Below are 15,817 nucleotides of genomic sequence, written 5' to 3' on the forward strand. Positions count from 1 at the left end.
ACCACTACTAAATATCCCCATGCTGCTGATCACATGTATGGTGTATAACATGTGAACACCGTTATATGTTACAGACTGTGATAGACAATTTGCTCCAGGAAAGTTGTGACTTTAAATGAGCATCATTATTCCACAATACTGTGAAATTCTGGAAATTATGTAATCACTTAATCACAATCAAAAAAAAAAAAAAAGAACCTAGGGGAAGGTGGGGAGGGAGGGGATGGTAGGGGGAAAACAATGGAGGGGGTAACAATGTTCAAGAGGAAGTGTACTCATTACCTCACTCATGTAACTGTAACCCTCTATATAGTATCTTTACAATTAAAAAAAAAAACATATACTGATTTCAGTGTTAATCATAGACAATATATAAAAATATATCAGAGAGGGCTGGGAATGTGGCTTAGAGGTAGAATGCTTGCCTAGCACTCATGAAGCCCTGGGTTTGATTCCTCAGTACCAAATAAACAGAAAAAGCCAGAAGTGGTACTATGGCTCAAATGGTAGAGTGCTAGCCTTGAACAAAGCTCAGGGACAGTGCCCAGAGTTCAAGCCCCAAGACTGGCAAAAAAAAAAGGTGTCAGAGAGCTGAAAAAAATCATTTTTATAAGAGAGAATACATTTTTAACTTGGTCCTCCCTCACTTCATGGGAGGTATATGTGCACACATATATACACATACACAAATTTTTATATTGGCTTATATAATCTGGTGAACAACTCAAAATAATTGCTTATAAGAAACAGGTATAATATTATTCTTGGAAATACAAAAGCTGATCCAAAATATCTAATTTTTCAGTCCTTTCTAGTGAAGTTAACTTTAAAAATATTATGATGAGCTAGACGCCAGTGGCTAACATCTATAATCTTAACAACTCAGGAAGCTGAGATCTGAGGATTAAGGTTGGAAGGCAGCCTGGGAATGAAAGATTCTTTTTTTTGTTTTGTTTTTTTGGGTCTGGTCATGGAGCCTGAACTCTGGGCCTGGGCGCTGTCCCTCAGCTCTTCAGCTCAAGGCTAGCACTCTACCACTTGAGCCACAGCGCCACTTTTTTTTTCTTTTTTGCTTATGTGGTACTGAGGAATCGAACCCAGGGCCTCATGTATGCAAGGCAAGCGCTCTACCACTGAGCCACCTTCCCAGCCCTGAAAGATTCTTATCTACAATAAACTACCCAAAAAAGTGCACCTGTGGCTCAAATAGTAGAGCACTAGCCTTGAGCAAGGAGCTCAGGAACAGTGCGTAGGTCCTCAGTTTAAACCACAGGACTGGCACCCAAGAAAATACTATGATGGCTTTATTTTTCATTCACATTAACATTAGTAGTTTATTAAACTAACAAAATAAACATTTAATGAAACTTTAAAAGCAATGACAGAAAATAAAATCTTAAGAAAATGTTAATACTTTGTTTATAAACATTGGTTTTAAAGTAAGTTAGTTTATCTTACATTTCACTCTCCATTTCAAGTTGTTTACTCAGTTCTGTGATTCTAAGTTCTAAATCTGTGTTCAGCTGTCTTTGCTGTTGGAGATCCTGTAAAGCTTGTTCCTTGCTTGCTTTAATTTCAAGAGTATCAGTTTCTAATTTCTATGGAAAAAAATGTAACAGTTGTTTTAATGTTAATAATTAGCAAGATTTTTATTGACTGCACTAGAAATTGAACAAAAAGATTCATATTTGCTAAATTCTCTACCACTTGAGCTATGCACTGAGCCATTTGTTTACAAGACATGATCTCACTAACTTTTTCCAGTCTGGCTTCAATTTGCAGTCCTCCTGTTTCTTCTGCCTTCAGATTACTAGGATATCAGGCATGTGGATAGATACCTGGCATCAGTCTGTTACTAAATATTATTACATTCTACTTAATATTCAAATTGTTATCGACATTACACAAAAATAATAACCATAAAATATTTATGTTACAGTAGAAAACACATTCTGAGGCCAGACATGTAAATCACTCCTGTAATTCCAAGTTCTTATGAGGCAGAAATCAGGATTGTAGTTCCAGGCAAACTGTCATTGTTACTCCATTGCAAAAATAAGCTAGACATTATTAGTTCCCTTCTGGTGTTCCAGCTAGAGAGATTTATTTAGGGGGATTATGGTCTAAGGCCAGCTCTGGGTAAAAACAACAGACCTTATCTGAAAAATAAGAAACGAAGGGCTAGGACACAAGCCATTAGAGTACCTAGAAGCACAAGTTCCTAAGTTCCAACTCTCAAAAGAAAGAAAAGAAAAAAGAAAAGAAAAGAAAAGAGAAGAGAAGAGAAGAAAAGAAAAAAAAACCAACTCCAAAACCATTATTGAGTAAGGAAATGATTTAGTTTACAGTCTTTCAGAGGACCTAGCATAGACTTTGTACATACATATACTTCATGTATGTATATAGATATATATGTATGTATATGTACATATCCACATCACATAATTCAATAATTATTTATGTTTCACTTGACTATAGAAGTCTAAGTTATATACATATAACTTGAGAAAACCTTAACTGATAAACAATCAAAAGATTCAAGTCAAATCCTTTCCTGAAATATCTATTTTTTCTATGTCTTCAGTAAATCCACACTTTGGTCTGTTGGAATTCTGTTATAGTTTACTATGGTTTAATTGTATTAATTTAGAAGCAAAATGAAAAAGCTATAAGTATAAAGTGAAAAATAAAAAGTATATATCCAAAATAGATTGGAATTAAGATGGAAAAATGAAAGAATATAAGAGACTTTATTAAAGCAACAAAAAATTTGATAAATTCCACATAATTATAGAGTACATCTCTGTTAAACTGTCTTTTGGAAATAATTTACAATGAAGTCAGTATATATGTTAATTGTCATTTATAAAAGTCACCTGTTTATGAAGCAATTGAAAAAGACTGAATTCAAAATTAAGACATAAATATAACAAGTATTTTTTGAAAGCTTATATTACACTTAATTAAAAACTTTTTATTGCATGTAGGTTATCAGATTTCAAGGCTATTTAATAGAAAATATGACTAAATTCAACATCATTTGTACAAACCTTAATTTGGCCTTCTAGCTCTTCAGCTTTTTGTTCTAAAGACAGGTGTTTTTCTTTATATTCCTTAAGATGACTTTCTAGCTGACTGCAATGTTCTTGCCTGTCTTGTAACTTTGTAGTGATCTGATCCAATTGTATAATAATCTTATTTAACTCCTACAGAAAAAGCACAATTGAAGAAAACTTGATAAGTCTTTATACGCTGTAGTGTTCAGATGCTCAAAGTAAAAGCAAAACCTCTAATTTTAAGTATTAAAATATGTGAAGTAAAAACTAAAGTTAAATGATATACCTTTATGTACTAATATAAAATTATTGAAAGTTTTACAGAGTATGAGATACTAAATTCATGCTTATAAATAATTAAAATGTTTGTGTCTTTTTGGTATCTTTTTGTTTGTTTTTGGCAGTACTGGGAATCAAACACAGGGACTCGTACATGCTAGGTAAACACTCTACTATAGAAATACATCCTCAAATGAATTTTTTTAAGGTAGCTCCTTATTTTTTCCTTTTTATTATATCTTTAAGTATTTACAAAGGAGTTATCATTGAACAAAGCAGTCTATGAATACAATATATCTAGACCAATGTAACCTCTTTCAACATTCTCAAGCCATTCTTCCCCTACCACCCTTTTTCTCCTCTTCTTAATTTTGTTGGATATGCACTAAATTCTTAGTTATTTAATGCTGCTCCAGAAACAATTTTTTAGGAGGCAAAATATATAACCAAATATTAAATAGGAATAATAGCAAAGTAATTATTATGTTATAACTAAATGTTTTAAACATTCAACCACTATTTTTTAAATAATATTCTGGGACCAAGGGGCCAATGGCTCATGTCTCTGGTCTTAGTTACTTGGTAGAATAAGGTTGGGAGGATTAAGGTTTGAAGCCAGCCCTTGCAGGGAAGTTCACAAGAGACTTTCTCAATCCATAAATGGAAGTGATGGCATGTACTTTGCATCTGAAGTGAAAAACTGGAAAATGGAGATCCAAGCATGCATCTGGACAGGAAGGGAGACACAATCCCAATAATAACCAGTGCAAAACAGGACTGGAAGGGTGCCTGAGAGTTAGAATGCCTACCTAATAAACACAGGCCCTGACTTCAAATACCTCCTAAAAGATATTTTTGAAATATCATAATGATTACATTTTTGTTTTGCTTTTATTGTATTAATTCTGGTTCTTACCTCTTCACCCTACTCTCTAGACATCATTCTTCTAGCTAGAAGCTAAAATTTCCCAGTGGTTATGGGGAAGTAAGAGATGTTTTATGTCTCCAAGGAAGGAACCAAAATGAAGATAATAAACACAAAAATTCAGATTATATTGAGAGGAAGATATTCTTTTCTTCATCTCAAACCTTTACATATTTGCACTATTTGCTCAAATCTTTAGAATATTCAGTTGCACTAAAAGAATAAAATAAAAATTAGTAAATCCATATCTACAGATAACGACTGTTAATGTTTTGATGACTTTCCTTCCTTTTCTATATGCTAATTTCCCTTGTATGGTTAAATATTCATAAAAAATTAATGTGTATAACACATATATACATATATATTATATAATTTTTCAATGCTTATGAAGACCTAGAAGTATATATACTGAATTTAATAGCAAATATTCCATCTAAGGAGAAAAATGAGAGTTAAATAAAGGATGAATATAGAAAACAGTTCGCTTTTAAGATTAGATATATAGCTGTATTTTTTTTTAAATGGACAAATGAACAAGTATTAATTCTTGAATAAGTAAATTCTAAAAATTTCTATCTAAAAGACATAAGACTGGAATTTTGACCTTGATCCTAAAGTAAATTCCCCCTTCCTTTATTTCCTCCTACCACCAAGAAAAAGAATAATTCTTATTATTGAGATAGAAAACAGTGTTCTTTTCCTGCTTCTAAGTGTCAAGTACATCTGGGCCATGGCCTAGCTTACTTACTAAAAACAAGTATGGAGGTTTATATCTTTCCCAACCATTGGTTCTTGACGGGGTGAGGCAACAGTTCTACAATTAGGAGTAAATGAATCATCTCCATATCAAGGCCTCTGCTAAGGAAGAAATGTAATACAGTATTAGGAATCCCAACCACTAGTGAACATCAGTTGAGTTTTGTCAGAAATAGAGGTATTTTTATTTCCATATGCCTGGCTCCTACATTTTCTACTCAACTGGTCCCAAACTCAGGGAGAGATTAAGTGAAAATAAGCAAATCTGTCAGTCATGGGGCTTGAACTCTTAAAATCTGTCGGTCATGGGGCTTGAACTCTGGCCCTGGGCTGTCCCTCAGCTCTTCAGCTCAAGGCTAGCATTCTACCACTTGAGCCACAGCGCCACTTCCAGTTTTCTGAGCAGTTTATTGGAGACAAGAATCTCACAGACTTTCCGGCCCAGGCTTGTTTTGAACCACGATCCTCAGATCTCAGCCTCCTGAGCAGCTAGGATTACAGGCATGAGCCACTAGCACCCGGCTTTTATATGTGTTTATAATTAACTTATCTACCAAAGCAGTAGGTTAGGGTATGAAATTATATCAGGTTCTTACCTGCTGTTTATCCTGTAATGCATTTTGAGCTGTGTCCAAGTGATTCTGAAGATCAGCTCTTTGAGCAGTTTTTGCTGCTTCTGCTGACAGCAATAATTCAGTTTTGGCTTTAATCTGTAACAAAATTTACAAGTTATTTAATTTTTTAAATTTTTATTGTAAGGATGCTGTACAGAGGGTTACAGTTACATGAGTAAGGCAGAGTCCATTTCTTGTGGAGCATTGTTACCCCTTCACTTGCTGTTCTCCCACTATCTCTTCCCTCCCCTACCTTCCTCCCTCCTCCTCCCAGCCGCCCCCTAAGTTGTAAAGTTCATTTCCAATATACTGTCTTGTGGGTATCATTATTGCAATGGGTCATCCTGTGTCCCTGTTTCAGCATTTTGTTATGCCATTCCCCTCCCTAAATTAGACGAATGTATATACAAGATGCAGGGTACCAAAATCAAGTACAATGACAACAGGGGAATAGCATAGGGGGAAGAACATACAAAGGAAACAAAAAAAAAAAATCACAAAGTACACTAAAAATAACAACAAAGAAAGACCTCTTGTGTCCGTATCTTGGGGCTCATTTCACTTAACATCATCTTATGTGATCATATGTACATAGTTTTTTAGCTTTTCTGGTCATCTGATAAAATTATCCTAGACATATACTAATTATTGCAAATGAGGGAAACCATGGGACCTATATTTGAGTCTGGCTTACTTCACTTAATATGATTTTTTTCCAAGTCCTCCCATTTCCTAACAAATGGAGTGGTGTCATTCTTTCTGATGGAAGAATAGAGTCCCATTGTATATGTACGTATATATATATATATATACACACACACACACACCACATTTCTTGATTCATTCATCTACTGAGGGGCATCTGGGTTGGTTCCATATCTTAGCTATGGTGAATAATGCTACAATAAACATAGCTGTGCTGGTAGCTTTAGTATGGCCTAGTTTGTGATTATTTGGTTAAAAGCCCAGAAGTAGGATTGCTGGGTCATAGGGGAACTCCAATGTGTAGTCTTTTGAGGAACCTTCATAGTTCTTTCCAGAGTGGTTGAACAAGTTTACACTCCCACCAACAGTTAATTCTGCATTTTAGTTTTCTCTTGGTTGAGTGAATTTTGTTTTTGTCACTCCACTATTTAAAAATTAATTAAAAAATATTTATTTCGTTGGCTGGGAAGGTGGCTCGGTGGTAGAGTGCTTGCCTTGCACACATGAGGCCCTGGGTTCGATTCCTCAGCACCACATAAACAGAAAAGGCTGGAAGTGGCACTGTGGCTCAAGTAGTAAGGAGCCAACCTTGAGCTGAAGAGCTGAGTGACAGTGCCCCGTGACCGACACAAAAAAAAAAACAAAAAACACCTTATTTTGTTATTCCCCTTCCCTCCCCTAAATCAGACAAATGTATACACAAGATTCAGGGTACCAGAATCAAAGGCAGTGATTGCCAGGGATAAACCAATGGCCAAGCAAAATGAAATAACGTAAAAAGAAATAACTAAATACAGTAATTGACAACAACAAGGTCAACCACCAAAAAAATACCTGTTGTTTCCATGTCTTGGAGTTGGTTTCAATTAGCATCATTCTATGTGGTCATATGTACATAGCTATTGAGCCAGTATGAACCCAATGCAATGATGCTACTCACAAGATACTATGTTGGAAATAAACTTTACAACTTGCAGGGATGGGTCGGGGGGAAGGGTAGTAGGAGAAAAAGGAGTGGGTAACTATGTTTGACAAGAAATGTATTCATTGCCTAATTCATGTAACTATAGCCCCTCTGTACAGCATCTTTACAATAAAATAATTTTTAAAATATTTAGATACTAAAAAATATGTATGTGAATCCCCCAAACAGGAATAGGTAAAAAGATGACTCTTGATAATGTTTTGATTACAATGAAAAGATATTCCTTGATCACATCAAAACATTACATATTTTTACTGGGAAAAGTCAGTCTTTTTCAGAATTGTTTGAAGCTTACCACTATTACATAATGAACTAAATAACTGTGTCAAAGAAGATGGCTCCAGGGGGCTGGGAAGGTGGCTCAGTGGTAGAGTGCTTGCCTTGCATGCTAAGGCCCTGGGTTCGATTCCTCAGCACCACATAAGCAAAAAGAAAAAAAAAGCCGGAAGTGGCGCTGTGGCTCAAGTGGTAGAGCACTAGCCATGAGCTGAAGAGCTGAGGGACAGTGCCCAGACCCAGAGTTCAGGCCCCACGACCGGACCCAAAAAAAAAAAAAAAGAAGATGGCTCCAAAGATACTCAAGACTGTCAGAATCCATATTCAAAACAAACTAGAAATATATTTGCAATTCACTATTCCCTGAAACTTTTCACTTGAAGAGTTTTATGGAAGGTAAGGGGAGAAAGGCAGTGGTTATACTAGGGGCTAAATTCAGGGCCTCATACTTGTAGGCAAATGTTCTACCACTTAAGTCATGTGCTTTGTGCTTTAGTTATTTTTCAGGCAAAGTCTCTAGCTTATGCCCTAGCCAGGCTAGACCCTCATCTTCTTATGCCTACAGCAGACCTACGATGATAGATGCATATAGCACCATGCCTAGTTATTGGCTGCAATGAGGGTCTATTTGTGCCCAAACTTTCCAAACATATTTAATCTAGAAATATAATGGAATAATATCAAATGAATTTGAATGTACAAAGCAATATAGACTTGATCAAAACAAAGAAAAGCTAAACCATCCAATATCTTTAGAAGATACAGTTTTCAGACAGATAAAAAAAAAAGTTTGAAAAAATGGGAAAGAAAACAAAAGGAGGTGAAGGGAGGGAAAGGACTTTAAAAGCTACACAAATAAGAACACTTAACAACTACATTCTTTAATTTTATTTCTAATACTATTTTATCAATATGTACAACAAAAAAAGAGAGAAGTAAAAACATGTGGTACTGTGAAACAAGTCTTTTTTACACAAACTTATTGAACAGTAGAATTCAGTATTACCTGTATGTCAAGCTGGGAAACCTTCTCCTTGCTTTCATTTAATTGACTATTTAATTCACTGACACTGGTTTCTAGGGAAAGGACACGGTCTTGTGCAGCTCTAAGGTGTGCCTTCTGTTCTTGTACCTGGTCATGTAAATTCTCCTGGGCTTGTTTATGGCTTTCTGACTGATTTTTCAGCTTCTCTGTTAGTTGAGTTACCTATTATACAAACAAGACTCTAATTATGAAATTCACAAATGATATAACAAAACTAAGAAACCCAGATGCAAGCCCTAAGAAAATACTATGGTGCTTTAGGATAGGCTGTTTCATTTTTTTTTTGGTGTTTCATATTTTTATAAGTAAAATTATTCACATCTTTCCAAAATTAAGTAACATGCTATTTCAATTGAAGCAACACCAAATTCAGACATATTATTTTAAAATAATCTCCATTCAGCTATAATTTACACATAGTAAGTTCATCTGAGGATATAATTAGTAATCTGAGAAAATGTATATACTCATTTTCCCATCACTACAATAAGATAAGAAACACTTTCGTTATCCTAAAACATTTTCTCCTACCTCTCTGCACTTACTCTTACCTCTCATCTCTAACCCAAGACAATCATTGAACTGTTTGAGTCGGAAGAGTCCCTCACATATTCTGAATATTTATAAACTGTCAGAAAAATAGGAACTATTATCAGATATCTTGCCTTTTGTTTTTATAATGATATCTATTGAAGAACATTCATTTTTGAATTTTAGATAAAATCCAATTCATCTGATATTAATAATAAAATTTAAATTTTTCAGGCATTATTTGCTATATGTTGTAGAAAGACAAAAGCATTATCAAAATATAACTATTAAATTTGAATATTAACCAATACAGAGTAATGTACTTGATTTGTTCTTTTAACATATTAATATACTTTATTATTCATTGCTTTTGTCGCTGTCGTTGGTTTGTTTATGCTAGTAGTAAGGCTTAAAATAATGGCCTGAGTGCTGTCCCTCAGCTTTTTCAATCAAGGCTAGATTTCCACAGCTCCACTTCCAGCTTTTTGGTGGTTAATTGTAGATAAGAGTTTCATGGACTTTTCTCTCTGTGCTGGCTTCAAACCATAATCCCCAGATCCCAGCCTCCTGAATAGCTAGGATCATAGGCCTGAACCACTGGCATTCAGTTATTCATTCCTTTTTTCCTTTTTTAACATCACAAAATTCCAGGAGGCAAGGTGTGCATTCCTAATAATTTTTATAAGGAGATAACAAGGTAAAATGATTTATCCAGAATCACTCATGTAATTACTTACATCCTGGGACATGAAAATTTCTTTTGTCAAATCATGTTATCTAACTTTCACCATAGTAAGGAAGGTAAATAAGATGGTATCTGTCAAAAATACATAACATTTTACAAGTAGTAAAAAGGAATAATAAATCACTTAAGCAAGACATTTAATATGATTTAGAGAGATAAAAGTGAATTTTAGAAATACGTTTTGCAAGCTTACTTGCTCTTGTAATGTATGGTTTTTTTCTTGCAATTGATTAAGAACAGCAGTCTCTCCTTCACCAGCCTGAATTTTTGCATAAAGATCTTCTCTTTCCTTTTCTAGCAATGAAATATTTTCTTTACTCTTCTGTAATAAGGCTTCAAGGTTCTGGATCTTTTGGTCCTTATCACCAATTTGACGTAGTACTTGTTCTAGGTCATTCTGCAAAGAATTACAAACCACCATTTTAAAAACAGCAAACTTAAAAAGTTTTCCTTCAACAGAGAATGACTAGGAATATATTTTATCAAATTCTTAGTCTTACTTTATAAGAACTAAATATTACATATTGCCATGGAAGTTTTTAATTATTTAACATTATAGATCCATATTGTAAATTATAAGCTAGAATTTAATAAAAGCAGATAAAAAACTCATTTTCTGTCATTCAGACTGTCTCTTCTACTCTTTTGTTCCATTTCAGACACCTGGATCTCATTATTCCTTGGCACACAAGGCACACTCCCACCTCTGAGCCTTTGCATGCATAATCCTGAAGTACTTCCCTCACAGAGTCATATGATCCCTTTTTCTCCTTCAAATTTTTGCTCAAATGTCACCTTTTCAATCAAGCCTAAGCTGAGTTGACCAATTTAAATTTATAGCCTTTTCCTACATTCCATGTCCAGTTATATTTTTCTTTCATCCACTTACCTCTAACACACTAAATAATTCACTTGTTTTTTAATATTTATCTACCTTCTTCCACACTCCCTTAGAATGTATGATGGACAAGATTTTCTGTGTTATTTACTGACACATATCTAAGATACTCGACACACATGTTGTAAAACATTCATGGAATGGATAAAAACAATAAGTGATTGGACTAGGTAGGCTGTTCCACAAATGAAGAGATCCCTCTTCTTGTTCTTCACAATGCAATGGCTCACTCCAGAACAATGCTCACTTTCTCAAGCTAACTGATCCTGCAGCATTTGTCTTTTTTAAGACAGCCTAGACCAGAACAAAACTCTAACCATTCCCTTTAGACTACACCACCTTAATAAAACAAAGCCAGAAGCTAGCTGTACCCTCCATGAGTTGTGCCAATATTAATGTATTTAAAGTCACTTTCAAACACACTTGTCATTCTTCTAGGCTTCAGTCACGAAATAATAAAAACCAGCATAACCTCTCTACTTTCAGCTTCTGTTCCTGCCACCAATAATTCCTCTCTCCACATTCCTCTAACTAGAACTATAGTTTCAGTTGTAAGCTTATTTCCAGAAGAGTCACTGTTTCTAAGTCTTGATTGAAATGTGGATCTTCCCTTTACAGACTCCAATTTCCCCCTTACTACCTCTGGTCAGAAAGGCTTACTCACCAAGTAAGCACACAAAGTTGGCTGTTTCCTTGTTTTTTGTTGTCACCATTCTTTCACGTAAAAGCTTTGTACCGCTTTGAAAAATTAACCCTTCTTACCTAAGCTATCTCCTATACCCTACTGCTATTGTCTAAAAATCCCTACCTCATTCACTGAAGACTTGAGACCTGATTTAGTTTTTCTCTCAATCCCAATTTCTGCCAATTTCCTGGGAAATACAAAATGCACACAGAATTAACAGTACAGCCTTCATATTCATATCGTCTTTATCCCTGGACCTTAATTCATTCCATATTGCAATCATTAACATAGGAGCTTGTAATATCCTAAAACTGTTCCAGCTAAAAACTTCCAACTTACTGTTACCACATCTTCCTGACTACCTTCCAATTTCATGACCTCATCTCCAAGCCAGAGACATCATTTTCCTTCTAGATTACTCACTATATACTTAGCTTATCTTTCTAAAACTTTCACATGAATATGATCTTAACAATTATTTCAACTATATCCTCTATTTCCTTTCACTTCGATATTTCCAAGGCAGCTATCTCCCAAAAATCGTAATATGAGATACACTGTACAATCTATTTTCTCCACTCTATACTTCTCATAAATTTAGGTTAAAAATACTGGAAAAATTACAGTTCACACCTTAATCCTAGCTACTCAGGAAACTCAGGAAACTGAGATTAAAGGAGCATGGTTCAAAGTCAGCTTAGGCAATAAAATCAATGAAACTCCAGCTCTAAAACTATCAGCAAAAAGTAGGCTGGAGGTAGGGCTCAAGTGGTAGAATGCCATCTGTGGACTGAGGCAGCAAGATGAGCAAGTACCAAATTCTGAAACTGAGATTAAAGGATTATGGTTCAAAGTCAGCTGAGGCAATAAAGTCAGTGAAACTCTAGCTCTAAAACCACCAACAAAATGTAGGCTAGGTATGGCTCATGCGGTAGAATGTCAGCGGAGGACTAAGGTAGCAAGATGAGCAAATACCAAGTCCTTAGCTCAAAGCCCAGTACCAAAAAAAAGCACACACCTCCATAAAATTTTGCCACTTCAAATTTCTTGATTCCAACTTCCATTATACTGAGAATCATTTCAATCCTTTCATCTGAATGAAATCCTCATCCTCAATCATTCTCCTCGGTAACTACTTTAATATTAAAATATTTTCTCCAAGTTCTCAATCTCTGCTTACCTAATACTCAGCTATTACTATCACTAGCTCTATGCTGAAGCATAAGATTGTCAGGAATCATCTATCTTCACTTTCTATTCTCCTATCAATAGAACTACATATGGATGTATGTGTGTATGTGTGTCTCCATATTTACTTCCCATTCTCAAGTTTCAGTGGGTAAATTCAAATGTATTCCCCCACTGTATGAGTCACATCATAGCTTCTTTTTATTATTACCTGAGTCCAATATCTTTAATAATTCCCTTTCTACCATAGTCTTTGTCCTTGACTAGAAACATACTCTGTTTTTCTCTCAAAAATACTACCTAGATAAAGTTCACTTTCATTTCCACCCCATCATTATAAAATTCAAATTTAAATTTCAAAAGTAATTTATACTTATTTTCCCAACTCTCTCATCTGTCACTCCTCATCAATCAAACATCAGATTTTCATTTCTATCACTTTATCGAAACTGTACTGAACAAGGTTACCCACCTGTTTTTAAATCTTTACTCTTTCACTGATCATATTGGGCATTCCATCTTATACTCATACTGAGTTAAAAATTTCTCTCACATATTAAACTCCAACATAACCTAACATTTTAAAGCAGACTAGTTTCTCTTTCCTCAAACTTGAGGCTTCTAGCTGGCACATAACACTATTACTACCTTTGTACCCCAGAACTATCCCCCAGTAACTCAGATTATCACTTCTAAAGTTTCTTGTGACTCCTCTTTTCAAGACTCTGTTTGGGTTTGGTAACTTTCATCTGTGTTTCCATAATAATTTTATCTACATGTCAAAATTCAGAACTATTCTCACTTAATTTTTAGGACTTTCATATTTCCAGAATAAGAGGTTATGCTTGGCCTCTATTTTCATCTTTTTCTTATTAGTCCTCAGAAAGTAAGAATTTAAAATTATTAGTAAATGTGGAATAAGAAACTAAACATGCTCAACTGAGCCCCATTTTCTCCCTTCATGTAAGAATTTTAAAGACTGTATTTCCATCTTTGAATACAATTAAATGAATAAACCTTAATTTAAGTATACAGTATTAAAAAGTCCATTTGGATGCTGATTTATGTCAAATTCTCCATGTTAGCTTTACTACCCTACTTATAGTAAAATCCCATAAAGATCCAACATCAAACTTCTCAAACATAATCAGACTTCTCTCTTTCAGTTCTCTCTTGAAATCTTTTAATAAAGCTTTCATCTCACTTCTCTACTCAAATTCTTCTTATGAAGGTCCTCAAAGACTGATGGCCAATACAATGAAATTGTCAGTTTTTACCTTGCTTGACCTCTATCCTTCTGATTCATCAGGCCCAAAGCCCTTGTTATCTTGTTTTCTCGCTCAATACTCTATCAGTCTATAGGAAATTAAGTTCATCTTCAAAATCTGTCTGAAATCAGACCAATTCTCACTACCTAAACTGTTTCCACTTGGGTCTAAATCACAAAATTCTTTGTCTAAATTATCATAGTTTCTCTTGGCTAATCTTTCTGTTTCTACTTCTATACCCCTAGAATCTACTCTCAATACTAAGTTCTATTATAGAAAGTACAAATAATTCAGAGTAATCCTGCGAAATGGTAAATCATATCATGTCATGCCTTTCCTCAGAACCTGCCAGTGATTTCTCTCATCTTACTCAAAGATTAATAAATATCAATTTCTTAAAATTGTCTATGAATTACCTTCCATGTTTTGATTCCCTGTGACCTCTATGCCCCCTTTTAAATAATCATTCACACCACCTCAGCCACTGACTTCCTATCATTGCTGAGACTTGCTCCTGCCATAGGCCCTTCTAATGTTCTTCTAATGATTGTCTCTCTGATATCCATGACTCACATTCATCCTGTTTCAGGTCTTTTATCTTAGAGAAGTCTTTCCTAGTCATCTACCTAACATAACAATCCCACTTTTATCTACTACATCCTTGCTGCTATGTCTAAGTGTCACCCTCCTTTCTTTTCTTTCCTTTTATTTTCATCTCTACAGCATTATCACCATTTAACATACTATATATTTTACTTATTTACCTTGGTTATTGTTTGCCTCCCTTACTAAGCTTCATGAGAGCAGACATTTTTGTCTGTTTTGTTCGCTGCCATAGTCACAAAATCAGTTCCTTGGCTGAGAGTAGACATAAATACTTGTTGACTGACTGAATAAAAGAACAGACAAATGAATCCAATATTTTCATCTCTATTTGTCTGATTTCTGTGCCATACTCCAAATTCAAAATGCAAAAATTACTTCCTGCCCCCTCAGACTCCACAATTATTCCCAATACACACCATTAGATTCCTACATGGCAGGCACTGTGCCACTTTATTCTCAGTGCTGATCACAGTGTCTGACATACAGTGCTCAATAGTATTTGATTAATTAATGGAATAACAAAAGAAAAATAAATGACTACTAAAATAAAACTCACTTTAAGCACTTTAGAATACTTTCCTTACTAAAAAATAAACTTATCTAAACCTTGTAAGCTTTGCAGGAGAAACTGTATAAACTTAACTCAATTAATTTTCTATACCTATAAGTACAATGTTCAGATTAATATTAATAAGTAAAAGGCATCACCAATAAATAATAAGTTCCATTGTGGAAAATATGAAATGTTCTTTATTTACTGAGCTAAAAAAACAAGAAATTTTATTTGAATGTTTTTATGTTTAATGAGGTATATTTCAATAAACAAAAAATATCAATAATTTCAATAGAATGTATTAAGCTGGGTACATTTAACATAAATTTAGAAAATTAACATAAAACAATATAATAAAATTCAATAAATAAAATATCTTATATAAATATATAATAAGTTTTTATAATAAATAAGAAATTTTAACTTTCACCATGGACAAAAATAATTTCTTGACTGTACAGACACTGAAAATAATCAAAACTCCTATAATCAAGTATTTTTCATTGTCTAGTTCTATCACAATAAAATAATTTGGTTTAATTTTTGTTAACAGATTAATTATTAACACAGTGTTTACCTGAGCTTCTCGAAGTTTTGCTGTTGTGCTTTGCTGAAGGGCTTGTTGTTCTTGATGATGTTGCTTTGTTTTCTCTAATTGATGTTGTAATTCTGTGGAGTTTGTTACTTTTTCCTTCAACT

The 15,817-nt window shown here is 34.2% G+C and overlaps 1 protein-coding gene across 2 annotated transcripts in view; it reads right to left on the reverse strand.

Moving 5' to 3' along the window:
• The window catches only part of Eea1 (early endosome antigen 1), a 99,205-nt gene that overhangs the window by 23,108 nt on the left and 60,280 nt on the right, over nt 1–15,817 (reverse strand). For both annotated transcript variants that reach the window (XM_042693057.1, XM_042693056.1), the window contains 6 exons: nt 15,696–15,815; nt 10,114–10,317; nt 8,606–8,806; nt 5,616–5,729; nt 3,051–3,206; nt 1,459–1,598 (listed from right to left, as the gene is read on the reverse strand). In XM_042693057.1, coding sequence (XP_042548991.1) covers nt 1,459–1,598; nt 3,051–3,206; nt 5,616–5,729; nt 8,606–8,806; nt 10,114–10,317; nt 15,696–15,815 — 935 coding nt within the window. The remainder of the gene's footprint in view (nt 1–1,458; nt 1,599–3,050; nt 3,207–5,615; nt 5,730–8,605; nt 8,807–10,113; nt 10,318–15,695; nt 15,816–15,817) is intronic.

Source organism: Dipodomys spectabilis, unplaced genomic scaffold (assembly GCF_019054845.1).
Source record: "Dipodomys spectabilis isolate Male_0828 unplaced genomic scaffold, ASM1905484v1 ptg000163l, whole genome shotgun sequence".
Taxonomy (NCBI): Eukaryota; Metazoa; Chordata; class Mammalia; order Rodentia; family Heteromyidae; genus Dipodomys; species Dipodomys spectabilis.